The sequence below is a fragment of the Citrus clementina genome, unplaced genomic scaffold (assembly GCF_000493195.1).
Source record: "Citrus clementina cultivar Clemenules unplaced genomic scaffold, Citrus_clementina_v1.0 scaffold_1, whole genome shotgun sequence".
NCBI classification, from domain to species: Eukaryota; Viridiplantae; Streptophyta; class Magnoliopsida; order Sapindales; family Rutaceae; genus Citrus; species Citrus x clementina.
The window spans coordinates 1,469,500-1,488,720 of record NW_006263303.1 but is presented as its reverse complement, the minus strand read 5'-3'; the positions used below and the strand labels follow the sequence as shown (position 1 = coordinate 1,488,720).

The 19,221-nt window shown below is 33.8% G+C and overlaps 3 protein-coding genes across 4 annotated transcripts; 1 reads left to right on the top strand and 2 right to left on the bottom strand.

The window, feature by feature from the left end:
* Positions 1-96: 96 nt before the first annotated feature.
* Positions 97-3,335, bottom strand: LOC18053983 (hydroxyproline O-arabinosyltransferase 1). Its single transcript, XM_006450285.2, has 8 exons — positions 2,641-3,335; positions 2,058-2,125; positions 1,768-1,969; positions 1,560-1,657; positions 1,391-1,460; positions 1,073-1,144; positions 779-892; positions 97-532 (listed from the first exon to the last, which is right to left on the bottom strand). The coding sequence occupies exons 1-8, from the start codon at positions 3,043-3,045 to the stop codon at positions 473-475; spliced, it is 1,089 nt and encodes a 362-aa protein (XP_006450348.1). The 5' UTR covers positions 3,046-3,335; the 3' UTR covers positions 97-472.
* Positions 3,336-3,983: 648 nt separating this feature from the next.
* LOC18053982 (neurochondrin) lies at positions 3,984-10,561 on the bottom strand. 2 transcript variants are annotated; one of them, XM_006450283.2, is made up of 18 exons: positions 10,328-10,560; positions 10,045-10,252; positions 9,788-9,950; positions 9,559-9,695; positions 9,288-9,391; positions 9,114-9,209; positions 8,517-8,610; positions 7,614-7,734; positions 7,326-7,525; positions 6,936-7,027; positions 6,780-6,835; positions 6,071-6,160; positions 5,865-5,964; positions 5,439-5,543; positions 5,298-5,370; positions 4,767-4,930; positions 4,532-4,586; positions 3,984-4,355 (listed from the first exon to the last, which is right to left on the bottom strand). In XM_006450283.2, exons 1-18 carry the CDS (start codon positions 10,328-10,330, stop codon positions 4,300-4,302), a joined length of 1,917 nt encoding a protein of 638 aa, XP_006450346.1. In that variant the 5' UTR covers positions 10,331-10,560; the 3' UTR covers positions 3,984-4,299. The 2 variants fall into 2 exon arrangements, with proteins under 2 accessions (XP_006450346.1, XP_024033342.1); XM_024177574.1 differs by lacking the exons at positions 3,984-4,355; positions 4,532-4,586 and having other exon boundaries at positions 4,838-4,949; positions 10,328-10,561.
* Positions 10,562-15,952: 5,391 nt separating this feature from the next.
* LOC18053981 lies at positions 15,953-16,312 on the top strand. Its single transcript, XM_006450282.2, has one exon. It carries the CDS (start codon positions 15,953-15,955, stop codon positions 16,310-16,312), a length of 360 nt encoding a protein of 119 aa, XP_006450345.1.
* The last annotated feature ends 2,909 nt before the right edge of the window (positions 16,313-19,221 follow it).

The following is a 19,221-nucleotide window of genomic DNA, read 5'->3' as shown; positions in this document are numbered from 1 at the left end:
CGTTGCGATGAGTTCGTTCTCCAGAGATACCATGGAATGGAAACAAAACTGGAACTAATAGTGAAGGCACAAAATGGCGAAATTTTAACAAAAAAATTGTGTGACTTTAAACAATCGTAACACTCTTGCTTGAGGAAAAATTGTTTATCGATGCTTGCTTCGGTTGCTGAGGCAATAAGGAAATAGATTACACTTGTTGACTACCATAATATAGCTACAAACTTTTTCACCTTTCCAGCATCAAGAGGGCACACGGCAACTAAATGCATCGTTTATTCGTTTTCAAGGATTTCCCCAACTTACGCCCATCTGTGTGCTTAGTCAAACTAACAAGATAGACATGATGTTAAAGATTTTTTCTCCCCCCTAATTACCTTTTTAACATTTGACATCCATGTGAATATGGAGTGCTTGCTTCTTCAACTGAAACTGCTTTGTTTCTACGCCACTTCCGAACATCAGTATTTCCACTTTATGAACCCCAGTTTGGAATGTTTGCTGTGGCTTCATTCACCATTTTCACCAAAGTCACCTGCCATTATATAAAACAAACAATACACACGACTCAGGTCACTTATATTCTCGTACCATCACTCTGAGCAAATAAACTCATCTAAAATATCAGTTGCATAAAGTAAAACCACTTCATTTAAAATTATGTATGGACATGTTTGAAATTTCAGTAGTCCAAGGAAACAATAGCTCTCTTTTCTATATGCTCCTGTTACGGTACCGATTTAGGTAGGAAACTTAGATTAGACAACGAGATTAAACATACCACACTTTCAGGAACACCAGGTGGAGGAAGGGGAAGGTTTCTTGGGGGCGGAACACTATCATAAGATCTTTTGTCGAACCTCCATTCTCCAATCTTCCCATAAGTCAGATGACCCTGAAAATCAAAGCAGAAAACTCGACACTGTGAGTGGAACAACAGATATCCTTTTCTTGTATATCACAATGAGAACTCCCAACATATCAAAATGTTGGAGCAAATACAATACAAAATCATTTTCTATGGTAAGAAACAGAACAAAGAGAATACATGAGAGATCAGTCACAAACAAAATACCTTCATATCATAGTTACATCCATAAGTATAATGGATTATAAACTTGTTGCTAACTTCTGTATCCCAGGGAGGCTGATATATGTAACAGAAAAGAGGTTAAAGGTGCTTGGAGTGTATTGGAATCAGGAAAAAAATTCACCACAAAGAAGTTATTAGATGAGAAAGTTCAGCAAGATTTTTGAGAAACAAAGATCGTGCCGAGGACAAGCAGTTTTAGTTTTCATTTTTATTTATTTGTTTATGAGAGCGAAATGCATGTTCTAGAGGGAAAGTGGAGCATAAATTGCCATTTAGACAGTGAGTAGCGTCTCATCCAACCTGAATCATGAAGTCTTTGTATAAGATGTTGCCAACACCATTCAGAGCAGAGGCAACAGCATAGGCATACCTATATTCACAAAACAAAATGGGGAAAAAAAGTCAAGAAATTAATGCAGCATTGCAACATAAAAATAACACATTATTTACTTAACTGGTAAAGCCTCACATTTCAAGCACCCAGCCAAAAGCTTTATCTGTCTCAGGATCCTTCTTCATTGCCAGGGAAACATTCATCCAAACGGGAGCAATTTTCTTAAGAGAATCCTAAAAATATTCACGAAAACCATAAACTAATTTTAAAAATTAAACGAAGGAGAGTCCAAAAACCAAAAGAGAACTCTGTCATAATAACCATAACGATTTGCAAAACACACCCTCCCAACTACGACAGGGGAGTTCCCAATTGGGTCAATATTGGTTATTGGTCCCATATCCTTGGGAAAGTACTTCCGCAGGACTGACTCATACTTTTTTGGTTCAATATAAAAGAAAGGAAATGCAGCTCCAAGCCCATCTTTAGATAAGTTTGGTATTGGCTTGACAATGATATGATCTGGTTCTGCCATCAGGATGTACCTACATTTATTTTTAAAACAGCATTAGTAAGTCGAATGCACTAACCAATTAACTCATCACTGAAGATATGGAGCCACAGATTTCATACTCTTCTTTTATGTCAGCTTTTTCGAGCCATTGTACAAATGCCCAAGGTCTGTTCAGGACTATATAACCCTGTGATTACAACATGCATCAGACACGATCAAAAGAAGCTAAAATTCATTTAAGACCAGCAAAAACACAGAAACAAAAATGAAGAAAATCTTAAACTTCAAGCTCACATACTAGAAGAATTTTGACATTCAATCAGTACTCCTCTAAATCTTAAGCAGTACATTCTAAATACTAATCAGTTAGCTAAGTATCTGCAAAATAAGCTCCAACTGAATTACTCGAAAAGCCAAAGCATGATATTTTCTTCATAATAATTTTCTTCAATTGGTTGCAATGACAAGAGGAAATCTTGAACCCCATAAACTTTCTCTTTTAACGACAAGCATGACTGGAAACTAAACCCCATAAACATTTGAACTATAGCATATGAACCAACCGCCGCCTACAGAACCCAACAAACATTTGATGATAAAAAATTAAATTGCCTCGAAATTAATCAACCAGAGCACAAACTCAGCTAATTCTACACACCCCATTTAATTTTTTTCTTGAAAAAAAAAAAGATGAACGAATACCTGATCCATGCCAGCGGGCAGAGGCTGAGCAATGAAAGTAGGGATCTCATCCATGTACTTATCAGGCTTCCCAGAGTGCAGGATTCGAGTAAAGCCACCCATCTCAGAATTGGGTCCATTCTGAAACTTCTTGAACCAGTAATACATCACTCTACACTGCCACGTGTTATAAACGGAATCCGACGCCGTCATGGCCGTGTGAAAGAGCCGTTTGTTTGCAGCAGCACCATGTCTTCTGGATCTCTCCAGTGGCATCTCGATGACGGGATCCACCGAAATTGACGATGATGACGGGTTTGGGAAATCTTGCTTGAGAGGAGCATTTGCTGAGATGATTATGTTGTACGTTATCAGAGCTACTGAAAAAGTTACCAGTGTGCTGTAGAACAAATGTCCACAGCCCATCTTTTGTCGCGTCTTTTCTCTAATTCTTTCCTTCTTTCTTTCTTTACACTCGTTGCTTCTTCTGTTCTTATTTGTGTTATTTATTCGTGCCTTGCTTTACATAAGATAATCAAAGTCAATGTGTTTGTAATGTTTATTGCGTGAAGAATATGTAGAGTGAGAGACAGATAGCATGATGATGACAAAGATGATGGCTTTCAGAAAGTCGTCGAATAGTTGGTGAACAGGTGATGCCACGAGGTGGCCAGCAGTTTCAGGGAACAATTACTGATAAAATGGCACGGAGAACTAATTCTTTTGAAAGCTGACACAAAATGCAAACTGATAAAAGTACCGGAATGCCCTCATGCGAATTGCATAGCTGTGTATTGATGCATAATTGCATATTTATACCTTTGAATAATCCATTAATTGAAAAGAGGAACTATTATTTCCAACTCGACAACTACGAGACAGGTTGTTTGTTAGTTGTTACTGCGAATTGTTTTGGGATGGGACACCAACTCAGTCCAATGCAAATGTTTGGAAAACATTTACAATTTCTAGTCTCATCGTCTGTTCTAGGGAATTCAAATAGAAAAATTTTAAGAAAACAGGAGCAAAGAATTTTTTTTTAAAAAAAATTTAGAAAATACCAGTTGACAATTAGAGCCATGAAATTCGGATCGGATATAATTGCGAGTACTTGTAATTTAATATACGTGGGGTCCAGGCTGTTAGGCCTAAGAATCTTTATAAAATCAGTGTGATTACCAAGCACCAACCTTCACCAGTAAAGATGGAACGCGAAATGCCAATATAATCCTATAATACTAACACAATTACGAGTGACGAGAAAAATTGTAAAAAAAAAAAAAAAAAAAAAGGTGAAAAAATTTACAAATTCTAACCGATAACCAAGAGTTATGAAGTTCGGATTTGCTGTAGTTGCAAAGTAATTGTAATCACTGTCACTCTATACGTATAAAATTATGGGATCTGATCCCACATCACAAGTCCCCCAATAAAAGCTTAACCGCGCACACCTGATCACGTTCGATAAAATTATATGAATTCTGTCTTTTTCCTCTTAATAAATATATATTTACTACATTAAAGTATTATATACACACGAGAAAGAAGCAGCTGTTGCTGCTATTACAAGGTTTCAGGAAAGAACCAAAACTCCCTGCGTGATAGTGGCCTCCAAGAGTTTCCGAAGAATGAGAAAACCGTACAACACAAGAGCTTCTATGAAATGCATGGTAATCACGTTTATCTCTCAACTGCCTCCTTTATGTGAGGAAACCTATGAGCCCACCGTGAATATCCTGGACAACATTTTGAACTCAGTATCTCGATATGACATGCCACTTCCGAGAAATTTCTCAAGAATTGGATAAATAATAATAAGAAATTCCAAAAAATATTAATTAAAATGGCAATAAGTCATTTGGCTCCAAGTTAAATGATGATAGCAATGTATTGAAGCAGAAAAAAGACAAACCAGCAGTAACTATCTCAAGAAGATCCATATCCTCTTTCTTGCCGTATGGTGCACCCTGCAACAGTTCAAGATAGAACTTGTAAGCTGACAATTAAAGCAATACCACAAGAAGCATATCAATGAAAGCCATAGAATTTTAGCTGCCATTGATTAAAGTAAAACCGAAAATATCCATGGCCCCTTGACCTCACACCAAGCATGTCCATCATATATGTACACACCCAAACGTATTTACCTGCCCCCATGAAGCCAAACTTCTAGCAAAAAGCCGAGACAGACTATTAACTGAGTTACTGTCGAAGTAGGTGTTATTTACAAGAGCCTCCTCTGACGTTGAATCAAATAAGAGTGCACAAATGCATGAAGCCATCATAATTATAGTCGGGTCATTACTGTCCTCTGAAAACAGAATTTAATTCTAAAAAAAAGTCAGGAACTTTTAATTGTTAAGCATAAAACTCTCTTCATGGTTACAGAATTTGCATGTATCAACCGCAAAGGAAAATTTCATTTTCAGATGAAGTTTAAAAGATATTATCCAGGCTGTTAGGTATAGCAGATCAAAAGCTATTAATGTTTAGAGACCCATCAAATAGCTACATGCTGCACAGAGAAACTAAAATCATGACTTTGACAGACTTTTACTGAATCAAATTTCTCTGGAAAGTTAAGCTTGGACTACCTAAACATACAAAAGCATGGGAACAATGTTATCCTATTTTATTTTTCCCAAATGATAATGAAAAAGCAATTAATGAAATGGCACCTGTCCAATACGCCAGTGCTTTCAAAAGGTGAATGGAAGTTGATTCATCCATTGGAAATCGCACTTGCTCTTTCTGTCAATAAAAAGAGGGAGGTGTTAGTATATTGCATGTTATATGTAATACGATAATGACAACCCTACCTTCAAAAGAAGATTCAAGATCGTATCACATGCCAGGAAGATACAACCATCATCCTCGACCGTAACACGACCAGGCCCAATCAACTTGATTAGGCATTCGGCCACCTGCAAATTGAATGGAAGCAATGAAAAAGTGTAGTGACGATAAAAGAAAAATGTTAAGGTAGATCAAGACAATGGATCAAGCCATGCAAAAAAAAAAAAAAAAAAAATTAATTGAATGCATAATGATCCCTTCGACATTTTCAAAATCAGTGTCTACTAAATATTCCAAATGCAGCTATAATACATAATAACCAAGTCAACAATACTGAAGCTGATGAAAATTTAATGTCATAATATCGTAATCAATTAGTGGTAAAGATAAGGCATTAGGGATAAAGATCTAATGTAAGAGAATAGATTAATCAATAATTCAAAACTTACAGCTTTATACATTCCAGAGGACACTAAATCTTTACATCCTTCAATCTCCATTGTAGTTTGGCAAAGCATTGGAAGCAAAAAGAAAACGGAATAGAAAGGGCTGTCATTTTGGAATATATTGGACAATGTCATTATAGATACACAGTCAGCCAACAAGTCAATTGCTTATTGATCCATTCAGAAACAAGACTGAAAAATTTTCAAACCTTGGCTCATCTTCACCTTCAATCGAAAGCATATGCTGCAAAAGTTCTCTCACCTTCTCTTTGCAAGCATGGGGCGTTTCTGCAAGATAGCTGAGGCAACCAAAGGATCATGCCAGGCGCATAATAAAGTTTCATAAGTAATTTAGTATAAAACCCAACAGATATACACACTTTGTACAGCTGACTTTAGCTTTTCATGGTAGCAGCCATTTTTATGGAAAAGAACTTTACTGTTGTTTATAAATCTAGCTTTATCTATAGAAATTTATTAAAAAAAAAAATCACAGCAATTATAGAAACCCCAACTAATTTACTCAAGAAGGCCTACAAGAGAGTATTGTGAACTGTCCCATCAAGCAGCATGCACGTCATACAAAGTTCAACACCAGTCGGCAGTCAAGTATCATGTTTCCCAAATAAAAACTTCAATTAACATGTAACAAATCATGGAACAAATAAGCAGGTTTAATATATCTATAAAACTGAATCGGTGATATTGAATTAAAAAGTTTAAAATAAAATGTTAGGAATGTAGAATATTACAATACACCGCCTTGCACAGAAAAGAAGGCACAGATGATGAATTATTGATCATAGAGTTAGAACTTCATCAATCCAAAATGTAAGCAACATTTAATTTGTAATGGTATTCATTTTAATTCACTGAGAAACCACAAAGAAGAATCAGCAGAAGAAGAAATTAGCACACCTCCCAACAAGCCGCACTGAAGCAAGGAGGTCATTTCCTTTCTTCCGTTCATGTTCCTGTAGAATAAAACTATTAGAACAAGACAAGGACTGTTTTTTTTCTTTTTTTTGGTTTGAGGGAAAGGACAGTGATATTTCAATGATATCAAATCATTACCTTTGCATCTTGCAGATACTCTAGAACTACACCAATTGTCTCGTTAAGCCCATTCATCACCTTCATGAAAGTATTATCATCAATAAGGCCTCCTGTGAACAATTCCCCATGAAAATAAATTCATTAAAGCAAAAGAGAGAAGGTAGGAAGCCTTGAGAAAATGGGTTCCATTCAAACAAATTTGGTGAGTGGTGATACGTCATTGAGTAATTACTTATTAATATACACATCAAATGCTGTGAAATTATGACAATACGGTATGCATGCAAAGTTAAAATTCTTCAACTAAACATAAATGATCGATTTCTGAACATTACTTTATATCCTTAAGCAGAAGGAGAGCATTCGTTATTATCTCAACTCAGTAGTCTCTCTGAAAAGCACATATACCTTCGCTTTCAGCAATATTTGATATCAATCTGATGATCTTCTCCACTAACGAAAAGGCAATAGCCACATTACGCTGCTTTGAGAAAAAACTTTCAGCAGTTGATGAAGTATTCTTTGACGCTTCATATTTCAAATATGCCAGCTCATTCAGCAGAACAGCAATCTCAACCCTTGATGACTCTAGAACCAGCAATAGGCACCTGCAAAAAAGAATTGGCCTGAAACTGAAACCATTGACCAGCGAGTAATTGTTTTTGTTGAACAAACATATAAAAATGCAAAACTTACCTATCTGAAGGAATAGAATCTTGTATATCAGGTAAGTCAATCTTACCAATCAGCCACTCTTCACCCTTGATAGAAACAATAGATTCAGCCAAAATAAGGGCCTGAAGCTTTTCTGCAGGAGCTGTTTATTGGAATTTTTTTTTTTTTTTAGGGGGTGGGGGGGGCCAAAAAAACATGAAAGAGGTTAACATGAAATTGAAAATTTGAGCTCCAAAAAATTGTGTAAGAAGACAAATAAAATTAAATGGCAATTTCATTTTGCTCGAAAATGATCAAATCTATTGAAGCAAAAAGAAAATGGGACTCTTCATCCACCTAATACATACAATATACTAGACAGAGTGCTCTCCCACCTTCACAAGCATTCATCCAAATTGCATTTGGACATTCTCAAATGTGCATCAATTGCAATAATTCAATACACAAGACATTAAGCATCAACGAAGCACTTTTTAAATGCCATATCACACCTTACATGTCCATTCTCAACAACAATTATGATAAACACCACAAACTGAATGGATGCAACCCTAAAGGAAAGGAAATCAGGACAAAACATATAGCTGGCAGCCCCGTAGATAATTAACAAACAACTAAGACAATCGACTTCAAACATGTGTCCTGACCAGGAAAGAGCTAACTAATAGCAGATGATACAACAGCCATTTCATGACACAAAACCTACGGGCTCAAGACTCTATATATATATATATAGAGTAGTTTTCTGGTCATGGATTTTAAAGTACGGGAAAGTCCCGGAAAGCTTTAAAACCAGCGGTTTAAAGGTTTCCCGCCACTTTTCCCGAACATTTCTCTATATATATATATGTGTGTGTGTGTGTGTGTGTATTTCACACAAAGAGAGAGAGAGTGCATGATATTAGATAAATTACATCAACATACCAACGCGGTTCTGTAAAATGGCCACAACACCAACACGCATATACATTGACCATTTGCTATCTGGCATTACTCGAAGAGCTTCATGAAGCAGTGCCTGAAAATAGACATGACCCCAACGAGTTCAAACACTGAAACAAGCAGTAAAAGGAAAAATAAGAATATGCAGAAAAGTTTAAGAAACTTTTTTATCTATTCATTAAAAAAAGAAGAAGCAAACCTATCACAGCATACAAAACTATCTTATAGAAAACATTAACTTTGAAGTAAGATCGGTCATAAAGATAGGAAATTCTCAGTTTAAGTCGCATATCCCTAAACTTAACAAAGTCATATCCGTGCTTTTTGGTATTTTAGTGACATACTCAATTTAGCAAAGTGAGTATGTATGTAGGTATGTATGTTTCACTTGTTACATGATCAACATATAATTTGTCGTATATTTTCAAAATTGGAACTGAAAAGGTTTCAATATTTTACCCTGTGAACTATAAAACAGACTGTTGAAAATTTGAGCAAGTTGAGCAAGCGCAGCTCTTAAATGAGTTTCTAACCCAAAAAAATAAAAATAAAAGAGAGATAAGACAAATGAGAGCATACCGAGTAATTCGAAGAAAGAACAGCAGTGAGTAAATGAAGTGATTCAAACTTTAGCGCATTGTGCAACACAGCAAATTCCCTAGCTACTACAGTCACCTGAAACGAAAAAGAATGCTTTGAAATGTCCGATCACCACGAGAAATAATATACAGGTTACAGACGAGATGTACTTACTATTGTTGAAAGCTCTGATAAATAGTCATTTGTGATGATTTCTACAGACAGCTTACTTAACATCAATTGCAGAAGCCTAATAGCAAGTTCCATTAAACGAGAACCTATTTAACATGATACCGTGTTAATTCTCTTTTACCTTAGAAGAATGAAGAACTCCATAAAATTTATGTTGATATAAATTTTATAATATGGGATGCTGTAGAGGTGAAAATTAACGGAATCCTCATAAAAATGCAGTCAAAGTTTAGTAAACAGTAAAACAAATCACCATCTGCAAAAGTAGACATTTGGAAAGCCAGCACTTTCATGCCTCCAGACTCATACAATGTTGTGACTCCATCGCCAGTAGCATTGGTTACTAAATACAGAAATTCGTAGCATTCTTCAAGAATGGATGTGCCTGACCTGCATTTCAAGAAAGCAAATTATAGAGTTAAGGTAACCAACAAACAGTCTGAAATTCAAAAATCAATAGCTACAAAGTATGTGAAGCTTACTCCTTTAGCATTAATTCGAGTATCGGCGGAACCTTTGAAACCATGTCTTCTGAAGAAGCAATCTCAGGAACGCGGCAAAATGCAGCAAGAACTGTAACTGATAGCTGTAAATATGCATCGCGATTCTCGCTCGAATTGCCACTATTGATTCCTTTCCCCAATCCTGAAATAAAAATTACCATATTGCACTTTGAAGTGCAAATTAACGAATGATTCGGTTAAAACGGATAAGGAATAATAATAAGAGAGAAGATTACCGGTCCGCAAGAGCCGGTCGAGGAACCGCGGGCCGACGGCGTCATAGATTTTACGCAGCGAAACAGCGTCGTCGCCTTTGCAGAATTTGGTAACGACGAGCAGGCCAGCAAGGCGCTGCTCATCTCTCTCGCCTTTCAATAGCTTCAAGCAATCGTCTAACGACGGAGAGGGAGCTGATTCTTCCGGCTGTGAGTGTGACCGAGAGTCCTGCAAACAAATACAGAGAGAGAAAATTAAGAGATGAGATATTGGAGAAAGCTTGATGAGTGGCTCAGTGCTAACCATTGTTGATTAAAGCGAAGCTTGGTAAGTGGAGACGAATAGCCGTCTATTGCAGGAAATTGTTTTGGAGAGTATTTTGATTCAGTTTTGTTTATGGAATTTGAATTTCATTGTAGAGGGTTCGAGAGGCGGCTGGCGGTTTGTTTTGTTTTGTCTCCACTCCATAGTCTTGCCGGTGAACGATTCGAGTGCAGTTACTCTGCCTATGGGTACTCAGGTTGGCCAATCAATTGATGCCAATTCTCGCTGCTTTTTCAACTTTCGGTTTGTGTCAAATGGGTTACGCCATCAAATCCTATGATGGGCCTGCCTCGTTTTCCGTCAAGTCCAGTCCATAAGTTGTCTTGACTACTTTTAATTTTGTGTTGAGGCTAGCAAATTTTGACTAGCAGCATTTTTCATTTTTAAAACTAACAAAATTATCACTCGTATCTTTACTTTTTTATTAAATATATTACAACACTTTAAATGTTTATCACTTATCCACCTTAAGTAAGCTGAAGTATTTACCGACCATTAATCTGTTAGTTGTCGTTTAGTAATGACGTCATAAGAGTAATATGATATTATGATCTTTTAAGAGCATCTCCAAAAAATTCTTCAAATAAGATTCTACTTCTTATTTGAAGAGCTATATTAATATTAAACACTCCAAAAGACACGTTAATTTAGATTCTTCAAATAATATTTGTTTCTCACTCTTCAATATTGCCGAGTGAGTTTCTCCCTCTTCTATTAATATTTTATTATTATTTATTGAAAAAATAAGACTGCAATAATTATTATTTATGTTTCTTTTAAAAAATATAATAACAATTCAATTTGATAGTGGGAAATATTTGATTAAAATAATATTGATTTATTCTTATTTGGTGAGTCTTTTGGAGGGAATTATATTTTTTTTATACACTTATTTGCCACATCAGTAAGCAAATTAAAATTTGAAGAGTAAAATTTAAAGACTCGTTTGGAGATGCTCTAAGGTAGAAGAAGTTTTGATTAAAAAAAATGATTGCTTGGTAAAAAAAAAAAAAAAAGACACATTGTCCAATTTACCTAATAAAAAATGACTTATCATCTCATTTGCAGGACGACGACATCCAGTGAAAATAGAATAAGTTGATAAAGAAAAACATGTCGTACTGTTTACCTCATAAGAAAGGATATGTCGTCTCATTTATCGAATCATGACACCATCTATGTGAAATGGCATTATTTAACTGAAACTTAAAAAAAAAAAAATTGCTCCTTTGCGACCAAATTTGTTCCTTCAAGCTTTAACCCGAATTTTTTAGGATTTGCTCCTCCAAGCTCCAACTTGAATTCTTTACAGCATAATATGTATAATTATTAATAATATGTACCGTTAATAATTTTTATGATATAACATAGATAATTTCTTAAGGTATAATTGTTAATAATATGTATTATGATTAATGAAATAAAAAAAAATTGTGCATTGAAAATTTACCTTAATTTTGAAGACAATTCTATCTTTTTACCTTAATTTAAGTCTCGGGGGCAAAATTATCAATTTGCTATAATTTTGTTAATTTACAAACAATGACTAACGGTTTTGTGAACGGTAGACACGTTTTGACAACTTAGGATGTACGACTGATACACATTGAAAGTGTTATAATATGTTTGATAAAGGTGTTTTTCAAAATCTAATTTTGAGAATCGGTTCTATTATAAAAATGCATAACTATCTTTATTAATTAGAGAGTAAAATCATTAACTTTAAAAATATTATCATTATTACCAATTATATTGAGATAACAAAATAAAAAATAAAATTAATAGTATAAAATATTTATTTTAGTTATTAATTATTATTTATACACAATAAAAAAATTATATACATGTTTAATAATGTGTTAGTAAATTTTTTTCACGCTATATTCAATTCAGTCATTTATATTCTTACAACAATTTAACAATAAAATTTACTAAACATATACGACTGCTTCAAAAACCTGCAATACTTTTAAAAATAAATTGTGCCAAATATTTAATCGATTCTCTTAACAGTTGGTATTTCTACAGCACATCTAACAACGATTATTCTAAAAATTACAACATTACCAAATTAGCCCTTAATGAATTTGGAATATTGATCATATTGTCACATTCGCTATTGTGTGCGACATGCCACGTATCACTTAATTATTGGTTGGCATTCCGTCGCTCGACCAATGATCAAATGATACGTGATTCTAATATGCACCAAGGCATGCACTTGATTGAATTTCATAAATCTATCAAGGAATTACAATGTACTGATGCCTAAGTTAGGTATTTTTCTTTGGAGCACATTAATGCAAGGTTAAGAATTAAAAACAATCATATTTTAATATATTTACCACCAATCAAGTTAATGTAATTTATTTTGAAGAAGTTAAAATCACGAGAGAATTTCAATCCATTAGTGTTATATTTTCACTTATTTAGTGTTTGTCTTAGTATTTATCATAAGTATTTTAAATGTAATGAGTGAGTTTCTTATTTGAACACCATGAAAAAAGTTATATATGCCATGATTATTCTTTTAAGGAAAATGTCAAATTACTTGAGTTTAAGTTACCATAAAAGATAATGGTTAATGTTGAGTAAGTGAGATTTATATTCTCTCATTTAAACTTCTAAAAAGAAGAAAAAAAAAAGAAACTTTATTATTAAGGGTATTATGTGGTATGTTAGTTCATTAATATAAATACACACTTGAAATGAGTATCTCATTTTGATTAAGTGAGATGCAGAATAAAGTACCAATTGCCATGTCATTTTAATACGCATACAACCAATTTGGTCACGTATTCATTTTTTTTTTAAATTAATAAATCATAATAGCGGATCCAATTGGGTTGTCTAATCAACATCCCTTGCTAATTCAAGAGATTAAACAAAGAAATCCAAAATCTTAGGATAAAATGCACCGAGCAAATAGAGCATCGATCGAATTTTTAACGTTACTATAACCATTAACAAAAATATAAATATCTAAGAGCCGAGCCGACGTTGGGAGGCAGGCATTGGTTAGCTGCTCGCATACGCTGCATCTCCCACGCTAACTTCAAAACACATGCCACGCGTCCCTTTTTAATCACTCGTTTTAGGAGACAAGGCACTATCAGCCAATTCGTATGCTTTTCGGCCGCGTTTGGACTTGCGTGTTGGTACTTAATTAGCTTTTACTTAACCGGCGGGATTAGAGAAATATGGTTACTACTACTCCACGTTGGACTTTGGACTCTTTTCAAAATAAGTAGAAAACCAGTCTCCTGTTTCCTAAACCAGAGCAGCAACCAAAGGCACCAATGGGCCTTTGGTCAAGTGGGAGAGCCATTGCACTTAGAATAATGAGTGTAAGGGTTCGAGCCTCCATAAAAGTATTTATAGGGTTTATTTATAATCCTTCCTCAATTATCACATAATTAAGTGGAGTCAGTCTATTCCTCACGAAATGTGAGTAAAGTGGACAGCTCTCGAATATTTTAGAGGGTTTAAAGAATTTGGGCAGCGCTTCAGAGGAGTACATGCCATGATGAAGGTCCCAATTATAAAATCTGTGTGTAAATATTAATTGTAATACCTACAACCCTATATAAACAGTATTAAAAAAAAAAAAAAAAGAGCAACAACCAAAGGCCTGAAAAGGCCCGCACTGCTGACTAGGTACTGACGAAGATTCTTTATGGGCACAAGAGTAATATCGCAAGCAATACTTATCCGCAATATTAAGGTTTTTGGTTTTTATCATTTACGTCCTTATTGTTTGAGAAAAATAACTTAAAGACCAAAAGTTTTAAAAATATGACTTAAATCGCCTCTAATTGCATTTTGTGTCTGCTAGTATTTGAACAAACTTGACCTTTTGATTGAGTTCATGACTGTGAGAGTATTTCAGTTAAATGAAGATGGTAATTTGTTTTAACCGATTGAAGATGATATTAGGGTATAAAAAACAGTAGTGATTTTCTTAAAACTTAAAATAAGAAAAAAAATTAATTTATTAATATGATGATTCCTTGAAAAATGACTCCCATACAGTGTCATGGACTGAAACAACATTAATGGTGGTGACATCATTTACTTTTATATCCAATTTAGTAACTTTTTGTAGATTTGATTTGGTTCAATTCTAATAACTACTTATATGGCTATATTTACTCATTTATTGATTTTTATAACCAATTTTAGCTTTACTGGGTGATAGTGGTGGTGGTGATGGTAGTAATAATAATAATATGATAATGAAGAACCTAAATAGTTTTTTGGGGGGGGGGGGGGGGGGGGGAGGGAGGTCAACATGAACTGGTTCTATTTACTGAGCAAACCTCTAATTTCTTCACCTACCAATCATAGAAAATGGTAGGACATGCTAGAGGGGATTCTGATGAAAACCCAGCGATACTTAAGTTAGCTATTTGATGTAGGAGAAAGATAAAATAAATTGACAAAACTAGATTTAAATTAAAATTCTTCAATAGAGATTTGTGGTGCATTGTTGAATCGCATGTGGAAAGATGATTTAGTTTTAAAAACTAAATTGAAATTGTTAGTTTGGTTTGATTCTCATGTATTTTGTCCACCCTTGTAAAGAAGTAGAATGGTTTTTTCTCCTGTAATTTTTTTTTTGGTTGATTTTACTAACCCTTTCTCTGATGCATTGTTTGGTTAAATAAGTTTCTCTTAGTAGACAATTATCTCATGGGATTTAGGCCACCCTGACATTCAATCGTCAATTGTTTATGCATTTCATGGGCAGTAATTATGTAGGATCATAGTTCATGTCTTAAGTACCTAAAAAATAAGACACGTTTTGCACACATTTATCTTAGTGACTTGGACAAGTTGACCTTCAAGTCGAACAAGTATATTCTCGAGTCATAAGAATTATAAGTTTGTTCATTTTGTTAATACAGTAGATTTTAAACGAGCTTGGCTCAACTATTCTCTTTGGTGACATAAGAGAAATCCGTCGAAAACATTATGCATAAATGTTATTTTAAGGCTATTGTTAACTGGATCATGAGATATACCTATCAATCATGCTTGGTGAATTGTGATTGCCAAAAAAATAAAAAGAAGAATTTTAAGTAAATATTTTTAAAATCTCTAGTCTTTGAGTCTCTTTTGACAAGCAATAAGGACTCAAGTGATAAATATCTGATATTTTTTTCTTAAATAACATCGAAATTTAACTTTCACCGTCCAAAAAACGGCTCATATTCTCTGGATGCCGACTAAATTTTGACTTTCCAGCTACTTTACTAAAAAAAACAAAAAAGAAAGATAATATTAGCCGTGAAATTGCATAATGAAATCCAAGAAAATTCTTTGCCGAAACTACCCTCGAGAAAGCAAAAAGGGCACGCGGATTTAACAGAAAACCACCGTCCATCCACGCAAGCCCCACGGTTTCCATTTTGTCCACATTCATCGCCAATACTCGCTCGCGTCGCTATCCGTTACCGACCGTTAACTCCACCAAACTATTTATATCCCACGTGCCCACTCACCTCCCTCCCCGTCACGATTTTCACAGAACAAACAAACTCACACACACCAAGTTATTTATTTCCGATTTTCGATTCATTTTTCCTTGAAAAATTTGAGACAATGTACAGCGAATGTGTGTCTCCATCGTTTAAACACAGGATCAAATCATCCATTTGCTGTTTCGGTGGATCGCCTCACAGTAAGCTGAGGGCTCTCGACAGCGAAGACGACGACGTACTAAAGCAGCATCAGCCGAGGTCGCCGCGCTGGGGTATTTTCTCAATGATCGGTTCCAAGAATCGGAGGCGTCCGAATTCGGCCGATTTTAGGTACGACCCGTTGAGTTACTCGCTGAATTTCGAAGACGAGATGAGGAGAGACGACGCCGATGAGTTGCGTGTCAACTTCTCGTCGCGGCTGCCGGCATCGCCGTCGCAAGTGGCGCCAATTGTCTCTGGGGAGATTTTGGCTTGCTTGTAGTTGAAGAAGAGATTGTAAGTACATATATATCTGGAATTTGGAGTTGTGCAGATATAAATATAATAAATTATTATATTAATTAATGACGACTCTTCAAACTTCAATGATTGGATATTAATTGATTATTATGGCGTTATGTGAGTTGTGTGCGATGATTAATCAGTCTTTTCACCGGTAAAATTTTTGTATAAGAACAAAAATAATCTTGCGAGTTGTAGCATAAGTCTAATAGAAAAGACGCAGGTATTTTTCTTGTAATGTGCCTTTTACTATGTGATGTGAGCCGATCTGAAATTAAAGAGTAAAGAATAAACAGTAAATACCTTCTTGGTTTCTTGCAGAAGTTATGAAAGTCAGGATTTGTTTTTCTGGGAATTTTGTGAGAGTTTGGTATTGAGGTGTTGGATCGATCAAGCTACAACTACTATTAAATATATATATATATATATATAATTATGAAATAAAAATTAATGGTAGTATATGTTAAATATAATTTTTAAATAATAATTTTGATAAAAATAATAAAAATATTATAATTTTTTTTATCATAAAAGTAGTTAATTAAATCAATTTAACTTTCAAGTTACTATAGTTAATATTTATTAAATATTTTAGTGTTATCTCAATACCAAACGGAGCGATAGAACAATGAGGTTTTTTTTTATATTTTCTAAGAACATTCATTGTTGATTTCACTATATGTGTTCAAATAACGAAAATCTAAACAGGATGACGAGATTTAATGTTGATATTTCCAAGAGGTGTTAAAATATGCCTTATACAAACACTATTAATATATACATTTATTATTATTATTATTACCACTACTACTAGTAATAGTACTATTTAGAGAGAATGCATGTTTGATTACATGTTTCATCCCTCCCTTAGGACTCCTAAGGGAGATAACATGTAAAGTTGATATTTTTGTTCATTTATTATTCTACTCTTTGGTAGAGGATTTTATGATATTTTTAAGTAGTTTGATGCCAAAATTCAAGAAAAGAAAAAAAAAAAAGATTACTTCTATGTAATAACGAAAAGAGCGCTTTCATTTTTTCATTTTCTTCTAATCTCAATAACCAAGTCAAATCTTAATTTAAATTGTAAAATATCACTTATTGAATGATTGTTTTATCCTTATGTTTACAATTAATTCTGCTATCTCTAAATAGGAGTGGTGAAACAAGTAATTAAAAATCTAGTAGGGATAGAAGTGATAAATATTATTTCTATCAAGGATGAAAAATGCATTCTCATCACTTTTCACCATGTGATGAGAATTTAAGACGAATGTTATAAGACCTGTGAGATTAAATGGTGAAAAGTTATTATTTCTACAATAATGTTAGAGATTCTAATATTTAGATCATGTGCCACTCATTTATTTAACGATGGATTTTATAACTTATAGAATTATTTAAACACCATTCAATGGATGAATATCACATAAATTGGGACTCAAATTAACACTTCAATGTTGAAACACTTAGCATTATATTTTCTTTCTACATCGATGTTATGGGAAGCGTTTCACCCCCCAACTGGTCTACTCATTTGTTAAAGACACTCAGATTTTCAATCTCTGTGTTCTTGATATCCACCGAGCTGTCATTTATGACCAAATTACTATAGAATTTGGGGTGTTTGTACCGAAAAGTTATTTGGGGTATGACAAAAAACTTCGAAGATTAAAAATAGAAAAGTTGAAAACTTATTAAGGTTTGTTAACAATGGTATGGATTTGTACAGCTACGTGTTTTAGGCTGCCAGTCTCTTTCACAACTAACGCGGAATAACTTTAACATTACGGCATAATTAATGAACTAAAAAAAAAAAAGATTTATGAGCAATGAGAATATAACGAGTAGATGACGATGAGAAAATGTTAAAACCTAAAAATGTGACGATAAAAGCGTAAAAAAGAACATGACACACATTAATTAGAAGTGGGTGAATGTGACAGAGAAGTATCAAATGTTAATGAATATGTGTAAAGATTGTATCGTACAAAGTCATAAATTTCATAAACGATGTCTTGAAGTAATCGATCCCACATGATGTATATCATCTGTTCGTTTTCTGTTTTTCGTCACTTTTTTTTCTTGCAAAATTTGCTCGATAATTAATATCCATTGTCAGCAGTAACCTGCTCAATGTTTATGCATTGAGTTGAAGCAAAACTGAGGTAGTAACACATAGTTTATGCATACATGTAGTTGTTCATTTAAGGCTAGTGCGTGGATCGAAGATCTAAGTTTCAAAATCCATACAAAAATTAAAAGAAGTTAATTAATTTGCTTGCTCACCCCCTAAGAAATCACATCATGAATTGAAGCCAACATCTAGTAGTTCCTTAAGAAAGAAGAACAATAATCATGATTCATCAATTATGCAAAAGGAAAATTTCGGTCTACCCTCTCGTGAAGTGACAGTTTTCAAATCATCCATTTGCTATTGAAAATATCAAGTTACCCTCCAAAACTTGTTATCTCTCTGTTGTTTTTAACGGTTAAAAGGATAAAATAGTATTTGCACATTTTCATAACAGTTAATTAACAAAAAAATGTCAAACCTAGGTAGATTAGTTTTCATGGATCTAAATCTTTCTAAATTTTTTAAAACACACATAAATATTTCAAATATTTATAGTGTACTCCCTAATACTTTAAAATATTTTTATTTTGTGCCTATATGACTAGTTTTTTTTAACGGATTAAATTTAACCTTTCCGTATTTAAAAAAATTATTTTAAAAAATAAATATAGAAATTAATTAAAAACCACAAATGGAAAAAGAATAATATTTTACCTTTTTTTCATATTTTTTTATTAATTATCATTATTTATTCTTTTTTCATTTTGTAAAGGTACTTCATAAATTATAGATATAAAAAAAAAAGAAAGGAA

Excerpts from the sequence above, each read along its gene's own strand:
- LOC18053983 (XM_006450285.2), bottom strand. The coding sequence starts at position 3,045 with ATGGGCTGTGGACATTTGTTCTACAGCACACTGGTAACTTTTTCAGTA. Across the intron at positions 2,126-2,640 it reads TGCCCGCTGGCATGGATCAG|GGTTATATAGTCCTGAACAG; the intron begins GTATTCGTTCAT and ends TTGTAATCACAG. Across the intron at positions 1,461-1,559 it reads TTTGGCTGGGTGCTTGAAAT|GTATGCCTATGCTGTTGCCT; the intron begins GTGAGGCTTTAC and ends TTGTGAATATAG.
- LOC18053982 (XM_006450283.2), bottom strand. Across the intron at positions 5,544-5,864 it reads CCTCTGGAATGTATAAAGCT|GTGGCCGAATGCCTAATCAA; the intron begins GTAAGTTTTGAA and ends TTCAATTTGCAG. Across the intron at positions 4,356-4,531 it reads TCTTGAGATAGTTACTGCTG|GATATTCACGGTGGGCTCAT; the intron begins GTTTGTCTTTTT and ends AATGTTGTCCAG.
- LOC18053981 (XM_006450282.2), top strand. The coding sequence starts at position 15,953 with ATGTACAGCGAATGTGTGTCTCCATCGTTTAAACACAGGATCAAATCA.